The 12,314-nt window shown below is 47.1% G+C and overlaps 1 protein-coding gene across 1 annotated transcript in view; it reads left to right on the forward strand.

The window, feature by feature from the left end:
• The window catches only part of PHKA2 (phosphorylase kinase regulatory subunit alpha 2), a gene marked incomplete at its 5' end in the record, with an annotated part of 42,799 nt that overhangs the window by 25,284 nt on the left and 5,201 nt on the right, over positions 1–12,314 (forward strand). Inside the window, 10 exons of the mRNA XM_084262624.1 lie at positions 826–914; positions 1,729–1,862; positions 3,270–3,426; positions 4,859–4,938; positions 5,169–5,247; positions 5,362–5,491; positions 6,790–6,891; positions 7,886–8,004; positions 10,116–10,163; positions 11,780–11,947. Coding sequence (XP_084118750.1) covers positions 826–914; positions 1,729–1,862; positions 3,270–3,426; positions 4,859–4,938; positions 5,169–5,247; positions 5,362–5,491; positions 6,790–6,891; positions 7,886–8,004; positions 10,116–10,163; positions 11,780–11,947 — 1,106 coding nt within the window. The remainder of the gene's footprint in view (positions 1–825; positions 915–1,728; positions 1,863–3,269; positions 3,427–4,858; positions 4,939–5,168; positions 5,248–5,361; positions 5,492–6,789; positions 6,892–7,885; positions 8,005–10,115; positions 10,164–11,779; positions 11,948–12,314) is intronic.

Raw genomic sequence — 12,314 nt, forward strand, 5'->3', positions numbered from 1 at the left:
GAGTGAAATAATTTCCTTTGTATAACCAAAGGCAGACAAAATTTACTTTAGTGTTTTGATGAAGTCGTGGTGAAACTAACAGTTTCAATGCCAGAAAAACAGAAGTGTGCACATATGCTTTCTGAATTCACAAGAACAAATGGAGCAGAGAGGGAGGACAGTGTTCCTAATTAACCTGTATTTCTAATAGACTGACTGGAAGGTTTACTCCACAATAATGCTCTGACTGAATTTGTGAACAGATGCCCACATATGCAGCGGTTTATATGCAGGTGTGTAGTAGTCTGGTTAAAGAAAGGCTTCCTTCAACTTCTGTGTACATTAATAACTCCCAGTTTTTTTTGTTAGTCTTTTCTCCTGTCTTTCATAAGCCACATCACCTGATCCTCTAATAAATTCAATATATGAAGATAACAGAGCATTAGCCTGCATTTACCATTATTACTTTAATAATTATCGTATCTTGCCAGTTAGACCATTTTCTCCACATACTTGTTAAAATGTTTAAAGCACTTTGCAGGGTCAGGTCACTGGGCTTTAGGGATTCTGAGGCACGGGCTGTCAGAAGAGGTACCAGCTGGGCTTGTAGTGCCTGAGCCTTTGACACACTGACTCTGGGAGCAAGGCTGCAGGGAGAGATGGGTCGGAACCTGAGCTTGTCTCTGAGCTCCAGGCACAGCATCTCAGCAGCACTGCATCTGTGTTTGGACTCTTAGAGGTATTTCTGTTGGTTTTAGGTAGCGTAGTTGCTTCATATAGGCGTGTTTGATTGGCATGTTACTGAAGTGGACTTCTTTTTTTCTTCCTGGTGGCTCTGTGTTCCAGCTGTGTCCATGACTCTTCCCACTAAAGCTCTGAACACGCACCGCAAGTCTCTGAACCTCGTTGACAATCCCCATCTCTTTGAGGCAAAGGTAAGCTCTGGGCATTGCTGTGCTGCTTGGATTGCTAGGACCTGATACTGCAGCCTTTCCAGTGCTTCCCAGTCAAACCCTGTGCTAGTTCTCATTTTCCTTCAGGGATGAGGCATTCTGGCCGAAGCCCCAAACAGCTACTCCCTTGGTTTGTAGCCACTTTATTTTTTGTCTGTGTGAGGGTTTTTTTTGGTTAAACAGTCGTTAATAAATAGAAAATTTTTAATTGTTCCTGCAGAAGAGAAAATAATAGGTGGTTATTTTAAAAGCCAAAGGTTAAGTCATCACCTTTAGTCCCAGGTGAACACACAAAGGGAGGGAAGGCGTGTTCATGACCTTTAGAGATGTTCCCCAGGAAACGCTACTTACAGTAATGTCTGAGCAGGAGGGGAGTGTTTGAAAGGACAGATGTCTGTAAGGCACCAGCCAGATACCACAGCAAGGTAGGAAGGAGGGGTTGTGCTGGGCACCTGAAAAAGGCTTATGAATTACTCTTTGCAAGTAGCAGCATATGACAGGTTTTGTCCTTTAATAAAATAGCTTTTGTTTTGTTTAAAAAAAAAAAATAAATCCTTTGTTGATTGAACCCACACCTCAGACAGGGTTCCACTCTGGGTGCTGTATATCCTGGGGCTGGTCTCCCTTTTGTGTCTGCAGAAGTCTGGCAAGAATTATGTGATGTGTGTATGTCAAGTGAAGAGTTTTGTTGCTCAGCTATTCTATTTTTTAATGGGGAGTTAACAGTTCGAGCTTGATCTGCTACTTTTTTCAAGACCATTTCTTTGATTTTTTTTTTACATCTGTCTGTTAGCAGGACTCTGAAAATGCTTTGCACTTGCCTAAAGATGCTGAAGGTGATTTGGATTGTAGGAGGCTTGTTGAGCAGCTAAAGGAATGTCCAACGCTCCATGATCAAGCAGATATCTTATATATTTTGCATATACTGAAGTGAGTTATTCAGCGTGTTCGTAGTTGATCACAACTGTCTGATGATTCTGGTGCAAAAGATTTCCACTGTTCAGGGTTGAGCAGTTAAAATAGTCTGTGCTTCAATGGGGGGATATTTTCAGGTTGCCTGATTTAATAAGTAATTTGAACATAAAATATGCGAAATTCACAGTTGATTGGCTCACAGTGATTGTGAGTGCATCCAGGCTCACAAGTGAAATGCACAAATCCTTTCTTGACTGACAACACACCTTGCTGTATTTGTGACACTGTTAAGTTCACAAAGATTCGGTGTGATCTTTATACAGGAGAAGAGAAGCTGAGGGAAACTTTGCCTTGTCACGTTCTAACTAAAAGCAAAACGCAGTTTTAATGAGTAGTCACTGTTGTTTTCCTGTCAGCCCTCTGCATGCTTAAGTGCACCTCTGGCTAAAACTCAGTGCTCCTGAAAAGATACTCTCTTATCAGCTACATGTAATTTCTTCTTCTGGGCATGTTTTACTGTGGGAATCTGTTGGACATGCAGGTGGACTTCTGGTGGGCTCTGTCTCACAAACAGGCATTGAAAGGTCATTCTGTGATGCTTCTGAACACTATTGACAAGAATCATAGAATCACAGAATGGTTTGGGTTGGAAAGGACCTCAGAGATCATCTAGTCCCAACCCCCCTGCCATGGACAGGGACACCCTCAATAGACCAGGTTGCCCAAAGCTCAGTGTAACCTGGCCTTCCAGGGATGGGGCTTCCACAACCTCTCTGGGCAACCTGTGCCAGGACCTCACTGCCCTCATAGTAAAGAATTTCTTCTTTGCATCTAACCTAAACCTGCCCTCTTTCAGCTTGAAAACACTGTCCCTTGTCCTATTGCTACACTCCCTGGTGAACAGTTCCTCTCCCCCTTTCCTGTAGGAAAAGAAGCCACAATGCAGTTTTGTTTCAGAACCAGGAGAGGAATGAGAATCTCCCATGCTTGTTCAGTAATGGAATAGGGAGTGTAGAAGCTCAGTAGCCAAGAAAGAGGCAGGGCATAAACTTCCAGAGTTCCCTCCCTGAGGCATGTGGAAAATGGGTGCAGAGCTCAGCAGTGCTGAAGGCATTGTGGAATTCTGCTCTGAAGAAGCTCCATGTGGAGTGTTTCTCCAGCAAACACACTCGATTTAAAGCCTGGTGGGAAATCCCCTGAATCACAGGCTCATGGCTACATGCTCAAGTTAAGGTGAAAGTTCCTGCTATCGAGGTTTTGTCTACATATAATGGATCTCTGGTGAAGGTCTACACATCCTCTGTACTTAAGTCTGTCACCAAACTAAGGAGGTTGATGCAAATCAAGCTGCATGATGTGTGATAAGGTGGAGCAGCGTAGTGTTTTATCTGGTGAAAATCACCTTCCCTCTCTCTCTGGCAGAGGTGCTGACTGGGACACAGAGCTGGATGGGCAGTACGGCGTCACCGTTCACTGCCTGCTCAACGAGCTCTACAGAAAGGCGGGTCTCAATCAGGAGTGGGGCCTGATCCGTTACATCTCTGGTATACTCAAAAAGAGAGTGGAAGTCCTGGCTGAGGTATGGGATGCAAGCAATGCTCGCTCAGTTTCATGCCTGGAAACAAGAGGTGAAGCTACAGGTTTGGCAGCGGGGCTTGTGCTTGCTGCCTCCTAGACCTAATTCACATGTAAACATTGGTTACTTTTCCCATCTGAAATCTTACTGCTGTTCATCTGTGCTGTGAACTGTGCTAATGCTGGCATGGAATGAGAATGTCACCCTGTAAATGATTATGAAGGCTTCATTTCATCTCTGTTAATCAGAGAAGCTTCATTATGTTCTTTCAAAGCTGTGGCTGTTGTTGCCAGCTGTGATAGCATGCCAGCTTTTGGAGCACCAGTATGTCACGGTGCTAGAGATGATGCTGAAACATGACCTGATGATACCGGTCCCATTGGGCAGACAGGCAGCTCCGTGGGTGTATGTGGGTGTGCAGAGGTATCACAATATCTATGACTGTTTAATGGTAACAAGAAAGATCTGCTGGAAAGGTGCAGATTTGATTTTGAGCACTACAAAATGTTTCCTCTCAAATACTCTGAAGTATTTGTTTAATTTCCTACTTACACCTTCATATTTCTGTAGAGCTCTTTCTCTAACTCCTGGCCATTTTCAAAGCTTTCCCTGTCACACCAAGGATGCCCTATTTTAGTGACAGTCGTATCTGCTGGGAGCGATTGTGTTAATTGCCCTGTGTGGTACTTCTTTGAGCCCAGCCTTTTCCATCCTTAAGATGTGATGGACAAGCAGTCTGCTGGACATTCTCACAGGAAGCTGAATGTGTTAAATCGCAAAGATGATGGCAAAGAATTGGGAAGGAAGAGATTAGAGATCATCTGGTTTGTTCCACATGAAGGCAGGGAAAATACACTCTTAAAAACCAGAGGGACGTTGGTCTGTGAGGTCTTTGATTCAGGATACTGACCTGCCACTTTTGAAGGAGGTCAATGCAAAAGAGTAAAGCACTGGAGAAAGAACTGTTTTCAGAGTGTATCAGGGTGGCTGATGCATTCAGGAATGTGATGTAATGTGTTCTGTGTTTGGGGTTTGGGTTTTTTGAGATACATCTCTTCAAGATATTTTTAAGAAACATATTAATTAGCATACCAAGTTTTTCTTTGATTCAAAATGTGGTTTTTGTCTTAAAGAGCAAATGTTTATCTTACAATACAGGATAAAGTCCTTCATTGATCTCTCGGCCCCTTTGGAGTCCCTCAGCATTATGCTGCTGGTTTCACAGAGTGGGGAGGCCTGGACAGGCTCATTGCCTGGTTGACCTCAGGGGATCTCTGGCACCAAGCTAACAGCATTCTGCTGAATCCACATCTGGTGATTAATAGAAATGCACTTAAAAATTGCTAAAGAAATGCTTCATTTTCGGGAATTAAAAGCACTGTGACTTCCACGTGATTCAGAGGAGGGTCTCTTGCTTTCTGTTACGTTACGATAGGCGTGCACGGACCTCCTGTCGCACCACAAGCAGCTGACAGTGGGCCTGCCACCAGAACCCCGTGAGAGAATCATCACCACGTAAGTGTGAGCTCTGCCTCAGTTCCAGCAGGAGCCTGTCCTCGAGCTTCCTGACAGTACCGTCCTGCTGCTGTCTCCTTCTTTTAAAACTCGCTCCTCACCTTCAGAAGGAACTGCAGCCACCCAGGCAGAACCGTAGGCACCTTTGTGGTTGCAAAGAGGTTTCTGGGTGACTTGGTTCAGGGGGTCACAAGCAGGTGTCTGAGTCACTGTGGTTTGCCTCCTTGCAGCCCACTGCCACCCGAGGAGCTCACGGATCTCATTTACGAAGCCAGCGGCCAAGACATCAGCATCGCAGTCCTGACACAGGTACGCAGCCTGTGCCAGAAGGGGGCTTCCAGCTGCGCCCAGCCTTGGCTCTGTGACTGGGGGAGCCAAGGTGACCGCCTCTGAATGGGTGCCCTTATGGATCTGTCCTTGCAGGAAATCATCATGTACTTGGCAATGTACGTCCGGTCGCAGCCGTCTCTCTTTGTGGAGATGCTCCGGCTCCGCATTGGTCTGATCATTCAGGTGATGGCCACGGAGCTGGCTCGGAGTCTGAAATGCTCAGGTAAGGGCAAGTTTATCCTAAGGGTGCCTGTGGCTTTGTTTGTCCTTCTCATCAGTGGTCAGTTTTTCACTTATGCCTGTTAAATTCTTTCTTCTTCATTCGCCATGTGCCCAGGCCCCCAAGGTGTTGCCTATGTCGTACAAAGCCCTGAGAATTGTCACAAACAAGTGGTGCAAGGCAAAAATGTTTTTGAACTCATTTTGGAAGAGTGAAAAGAGAGAGAAATGATGACTGAGGAGACATCTGAAAAATCACTGAAGAATTACCCATTGAAAGGGGTCAGAAGTCTAACAAGGAGCAGTCATGTAAAGTCATTAAGTTAACTGACATCTGTAGATGAATGCTGACACTCAGGAGCATGATCTGGGATGTATTTTTGTGGTTCAGCTCTCGTTACCCTTTCTAACACACACACTAAAGGGACATAACTTTGTGAAGGCATATTTCTCATCTCCCTCATTTTCTTCTATGTGCAGAGGAGTGGGGGCCCCTGGTAGCAGGTTAGAAAGAGCCCACTTGAGGTGCTGCTGCTCTATGACTGGAGTGGCTGCTGCTGGGAAGTAGCAAGTTTCCCACTTAGGAGAAGCTGACAAAAAAGAGCCAGGCAATTTTCTGGGGTAATTCTGTTTCTGTGTGAAGAGTGTCCAGAAAGCCCTGCTTTCCCCAAACCTGTAGCTAAATAGCAGAAGCTGCTTTGTTCAAAGCGCAGAGCTTCTCTTTCCTGGGGTTCCTTCTGTTACCCTGTACCCTTAGATGCCAGCTGCTTTGTACACTGCCCTCAGCTCTCAGTGCTGCCTTTCCCATGTTCCCCTGTGGGCGCCTGGTCAGTGCACACGCGTGAGCTGGTGTGTATATTGGCCTTTTTCTTTCTCTCAGGGGCACAACCCTTTAATAAAGTAAAGCATAAGCCTTCCACACCTGTGCATTTCTCTGGGGAGTAATTCTGGCTCTAATGTAGATCTGTATGTCTGCTGTTGGGAGACAGCTGTAAAGCCTTTCCAAGTGATCGTGCTCTGCAAAGGAGCTGCTGCTTTCCCATCATCCGCTTCAGAGAGATTCCGCGCAGCACTCACTACCTCACATAGAGCCATCTCCACACTGTGTGTGTTGTTTAGTCCTGAGGTGCCTTTTCTTTGAAATGTGACTCTGCACCTAATGCTTCCTTTAAAAAAAAACTAAGTATGTAAAGGTAAATGTGACCAAACCTCATTTAATCAGTGGTTTAGTTAGGAAAACAGGCTATAAAGCCACTTCTAGCGAGGTTTGTCTTTTTGTCTGTTTGTTTTCTTTTAAACCAGGCGAAGAAGCTTCAGAGAGTTTGATGAATCTAAGCCCCTTTGATATGAAAAATCTCCTACACCATATTCTCAGTGGAAAAGAGTTTGGAGTGGAAAGAAGCTGTAAGTTGTCCACTTGGATGCTTGCACTACAAATATAAAGTTAGATTGTCATGTATGTACTGTCGGGATGTACTCTCTTGGCATGTAAAATAGAGGTATAGGTAATGTATTAACCATGGGAGGACAGTACTCGTGTATGTCTGCTGTGGAATTAACAGGACAAATACAATGGAAACTGTCCTGCACTGAAATAAGATTGTATCAGGTTTTTGGTGATAGGAAGGCAGACCTTTAAAATTGCCCTGGTTCTGGCTGGGGTAGAGTGAACCTCCCCAAGCAGCCAGCCCAGTTAGCCTGGCCTGTTCCCACACCAACTGAAATCACTCCCCGTAAAAGGGGCTGGTTGGGGAGGAGTGCTCCTGTGTGCCTCTATGGCAGTCTGAGCGTGGCTGGGGGCATCAAGTCAAGTTGGTCCTCGCTTTGTGCAGTACTCTGTGTTATCACCGAGTGTGTGCACTTTGTCTCAGTTGGTGTTCTTGCCATGCTTGTCAGTAACTGTCCTTACCCCAGCCCACGGGGGCTCTGTCTGTTCTCCTCTGGGGCTGAGTGAACAGTGTGTGGTGCTCAGCCACTGCTTGGGGCTGAACCACCACAAGAATGAAGAAACTTTATATGCCCAGAATGAAAACCAAGATAAAATGTTCATATCTAACCTGCCTTCAAGGAGCGTGTCTGTGATGCCCAGATATTGCCAGCTAGCATGTCATCTGTCTCTTGGGTTCGTTCTTAGGGCCTCACAGGCTCATTGCAAATCTGGCGTCTTTGGAAGCCGTTAGTGCTCTCGGTGTCTTGGAAAATCAGGCCCCAATACCCAAGTATGGGGGTGTAGGCCCTGACTTGATGCAATTGGGTTTGAGCTATTGACATGATTTGAAAGGATGATTTGAAAGAAGCACAATATGCTTCTGAAAGGATGTGTATGTTAACTTCTAGGTAAGATTTCATCTGGTTTTCTACCCCTGGGATTTGAAAAATGTCCGTTTGCTTCTTTCAGTGCGACCTGTAGATTCCTCTTCATCTAGCCCTGCGATTTCTATTCATGAAATGGGGCACTCTGGAGCAACCAAAACAGAAAGAAGTGGTATTACTAAATTGAAGAGTGAGATGAAACAGGTGAGGGGTTTCTGTCAGTGTTCATCAGAAAATGCAGCTGTTCTGGAACTGTGCTGTGCCAGGTTTTGTTCTTGGTAAATGACAGAAGTTTCCAGAGATCGTTTGGTTTAAAGCTGATCGCTAAATAGGAGGCAGAGAGAGGATGTTTCCTCTAAAAATGTTGTTCCTTTTGTGTTCTTATTTCACATGCTGAGCATAGAAGAACTTGAACAAACTCTAATGTGTTCATGGAATCAACTTTATAAAGCAGTTCTGTAATTATCAAGGAAAGCTCAGATGTACGAAGTGAAGCTTCCACACAGACTGTTCATTTTTATACACTGCACAAGCTGCTAACGTGGTCCACGTGCCTTTTGGAATAGGTGAACTTGGAAGAGAAATCTTGGCTTGTTTTCTTCCTGGTTTGTTTCTTCAGAGTGGAGGATGATTACTGCTAAGGAACAGATAAATATATAGAAGTTCAGTACTTTAAAGTATATAGTGACTGAGTATGTTGATACATGGCATAGAAAATACCTCCAAAATATTCTGAACTAATGTGACTGGTTTTGCTATGAGTGTTTTTATTTCTCTCTTTTTTTTTTTTTTTAATATTGCTGTCAGTAATTCTCTTCTGCTCCTGGTGAATAGGCAGATAGCGATCACATAGAATGCATTTATAAGAAAGTACAGCTGCTTCTTGGTCAGCCTGGCGGAGAGAAGTCTCCAGGGAGACTTTCTTGTGGACTTTCAGCATACAAAGGGGGCTTACCCAAAAGGTGGGGAGAGACTTTTTGCCAAGGCCTGCTGTAACGGGACACGGAGCGTGTCATGGATTTAAGGTGAAAGAGGGTGGGTTTGGATTGGGCGTAAAGATTGCATTTTTTTATGATGAGCGTGGTGGAGTGTTTGATGGTGACATAAAGATCCGTTACAGACCCTTCACGGGACATGCTGAGGCAGGGAAGCAGAAGGCGCCTGTGAGATGTGCGGCGTCTGCCTCACGGGACCCGGTCGCCATGTTTGAGCCGCGGCACTGGCAGAATGCGGTCGTGGCCAAGGCTTCGCGGCCACGGCCGCCCCAGGAGGTGCTGCTGGCAGCTTTCCACCGGCCCTGATGTGACTCTGGGGGTTCGGCCCGAGCTGGGCTCGCAGTCGGAGGGCGGCTGCCTGACGTCAGGGCCCTTCCAGGATGGCGGAGGGGATGAGGCGCTAGGTGGCAGCAGTATTTTGTTATAAATACAGAGCTTTGGCCTGAGCTGAAACACTCCCGGGTTTGTTGAGGTTGGAAAGATGTTTCCTGCGTTGCTTTTGCGTTAGATGGAAACCTGGCATTTGGCACAGAGGAGGAGTTGGCTGGTTTTATTTCTGTGCCTCCCACCCTTGCACTCTGTCTGCTCCCTGCTGTGTCTCCCTGCATTCTCGGAATAATTCACTAGATACTAATTTAACGTGGTTTTGGAGGTGGGGGGGGGGGGTGGGACTTGTACTAACATCTCTGTGTACCAGGCCTCAGGGGCTGAGAGCCTGCAGCTCTCCTGTTTGCTGCTGGTGCTTCCTGAGTCTGAACTCCAAACCTTTGCTGGGTCTGAGCTGTGAACGCTTAGTGAGGGGGCATGGCTTGGAGCGGGCACCTCCAGAAAAGTGCTGCAAGCCTGCAGGTGCTGCATCCAAATTGCAGCAAAAATTTTGCCTTACAGCCCTTTGTTGAGCACTGCTCGCCCAGCTGGCAGCCCACAGGCTTCCTGATGAGCTTCTCATGCAAAGAGAAGCCGCTGATGCTGCAAGGAATGGGGAATGGCAGTGGGGGGCTTGGGTGGGGGCTTATCCCAGCCCTGAGACACAGGGAAGCTTTTGCTTGTGTTAAACTGTGGGGGTTTGTGCTGGCCATGGTGGAGCTGGAGGGGATGGCATGGGTTGTGTGGCTGTGCCACAGCCAGATGAGGCATGGGGGGTGTCCCTCCTGGTCACCCTGGGAACCGAAGTCAGCACTGCCAGAGGCCGGCGGCTGTCACACTTTTCCCCAAGTACCTGTTTCTTGTCTTTGCATGGATGGGTTACTTAACCTTGTTTGTGTCCTGTTCTGTCATGGCTGTCTGTCTGATGTGTTGGTGTCTGTTTTTGTTTTGTAGTTCTTTCATGAGGGCCACTCCATGTCCAGCAGCATGTTCGCTTCCACGGTAAAACACTGTCTGCAGCTCTGTGCCTGCTCCCGCTCTGTGTGTGTGTGTATGTGTAAAGGTCCTTGCTCTGGACACCTCTTGGGGCTTCTCCTGGGGAAACACTTGTCTGCAAACCCTCCCTCTTTGTCTTGTCTCATTCATCTTCATTGGGAGCCAATGTTCATTAGTAATCTTTTAATAGAAGTTGAGTTTCGCATTTAGATCCACTTAGTTCTTCTGAAGCTTAAGCAGTTGTAGCAGATAAAGCACTACAGCAGATTTAGCTGCTTGGTGTGGATTATGTTTCAGGTGTCATCAGGATTTAAAAGTAATGTAGTGTTGATAAATGCAGGCAGTCTCTGGACAGTAAAGAACCCAGAATATCTTCAGGTTTGCTGAAGATATTCAGGTTTGACCCTGGTGGTTGTGATTCGCGGTTCCCTCTGTCTGTGGACTTGCTGTTGACAGCACAACCTCCCAAGGGTCCTAAATACACAACCACAGAGCACTGCTGGCCCTGTGGCCAGGCCTCACAGCTCCTGGGCCTGGCCTTCTGCAGTGCTGTGTGAGAAGCTGGAGGCAATAGCACGGGGAGTTGTTCAGTGAGATCTTTGCTCCCCTGAACTACCTGTGTAGCCAGGCTAATTGCTGTGTGCAAGTGGATTTCTCTGCTTTGGCCCCCACCCTCCTGCTGACCTCCCTCATTGCCTAGTGCTGCTCAGCAGGGGGGAGGGAGTTCTGTCTGTCTCTGTGTGCAGTGGAAAGGAATAGCACATGCATCAAGCCATCGAGGGACTGCGACCTGTGCCTCGCTCACGCCCACAGGAGTGAACATGGGCTTGGCTTGCATTTGCTGGTCTTTTTGGAGAGCTTGGCTGCAGAGAGTCAGTGAGCCTCTCCTTTGCAAACATTTGAGTTTTCATTCTTATTTCCCCACCCTGACAGCTGCTTACTCTGAGCCGATGGGATTTGAGATGGGGCTGTCAGTGAAGCCCTTTCTGGGCTGAAGGTGTTAGGCATGCCCAAGGGAGTGGGGCAGCATGGGACTGCAAAGAGTAGGCTGACTGCGTGTGTGGAAGTGGGAACAAGAATTTGGTGGTGGTGCCACAAAGATGACTTGCTGCTTAAATTGTGGCAATAAAGGAAATGACCAATACTTGAGAGGCAGGTACGATGACTACATGAAGGTTGTTCTTAGTCTCTGGCTTTAATGTAGCTTTTTACATGGAGGACCTCTCTTGCTAGATTCATGGACCCTTTGGTTCTTTTGTGACACTTAGCCTGAAGTCTGAGCCAGACCCACCTGCAGATCTCACTGTCTTGTGCACCAGTGGCAGTACCCTAGCAGCCAACTCAGTGCTTGTTGAAATAGTCGTGGCTTGTCCTGAACCAAGCAGTGAAGTTTGCTGGGTTAGGCCTTGTAGAACTGCCTGTCAGCTGTGCTGGGAAATGAGGAAGTACTGGAGAAGTGAAGCTGTTGTGAAGGGGAGAGGAAGGGGTCAGTCCTGCTCCCTCATCTTGTATGACATCCTGGTCTGAACTTTTTTTTCCCCTGGATCTGAATGATGCAGTCACCAGGAGTAGCTCTTGGGGCAGTAGGATGCAATTAACCAAGGCTTCAATGTTTCTTACAGAAGGGCAGTACTCCCTCATCCCCCACTAGCACTTCTCCTACTGGCTCCAGTGGAGACACGAGCTGGGGTGACCGAAAAGGGCAGTGGCTGCGCAGAAGGAGGCTTGATGGGGCTATTAACAGAGTTCCTGTCGGCTTCTATGAGAAAGTCTGGAAAATCCTTCAGAAGGTAAGTGGCAGCTGGGGAGGGTGGGAGGCAAGCCAGCTGTGGGGTAACTTGGGAGGTGGTGGCCAGAGGTGGTGTCTTGTCAGGAGTTGCTCTTCAGCTGGAAGACCAGTGGAAACCAGAGTCACCAGCAGGACTGTGTCTCTTGAACATCGTTGGGCTCTGCTAACACAAGCCCACGCTGTGTTTGAAAGGGCATTTTCCTCTGAAACCGCTGGCACCGAACTGCAGCTGAAGGGTTCTGTTCCACTGCTGCCTGTTCTGCATCCCCTGTGGCCAGTGCTGCTGAGGGACACTGTGGTGCTGTGCAGTTCCTGGGCTCCTGTGCTGAAAGGCTGCAAGGAATGAAGTAGGAAGCTGCACTGTCTCT

This window comes from Gallinula chloropus, assembly GCF_964237585.1.
Source record: "Gallinula chloropus genome assembly, chromosome: 1".
In the NCBI taxonomy this organism is placed as follows: Eukaryota; Metazoa; Chordata; class Aves; order Gruiformes; family Rallidae; genus Gallinula; species Gallinula chloropus.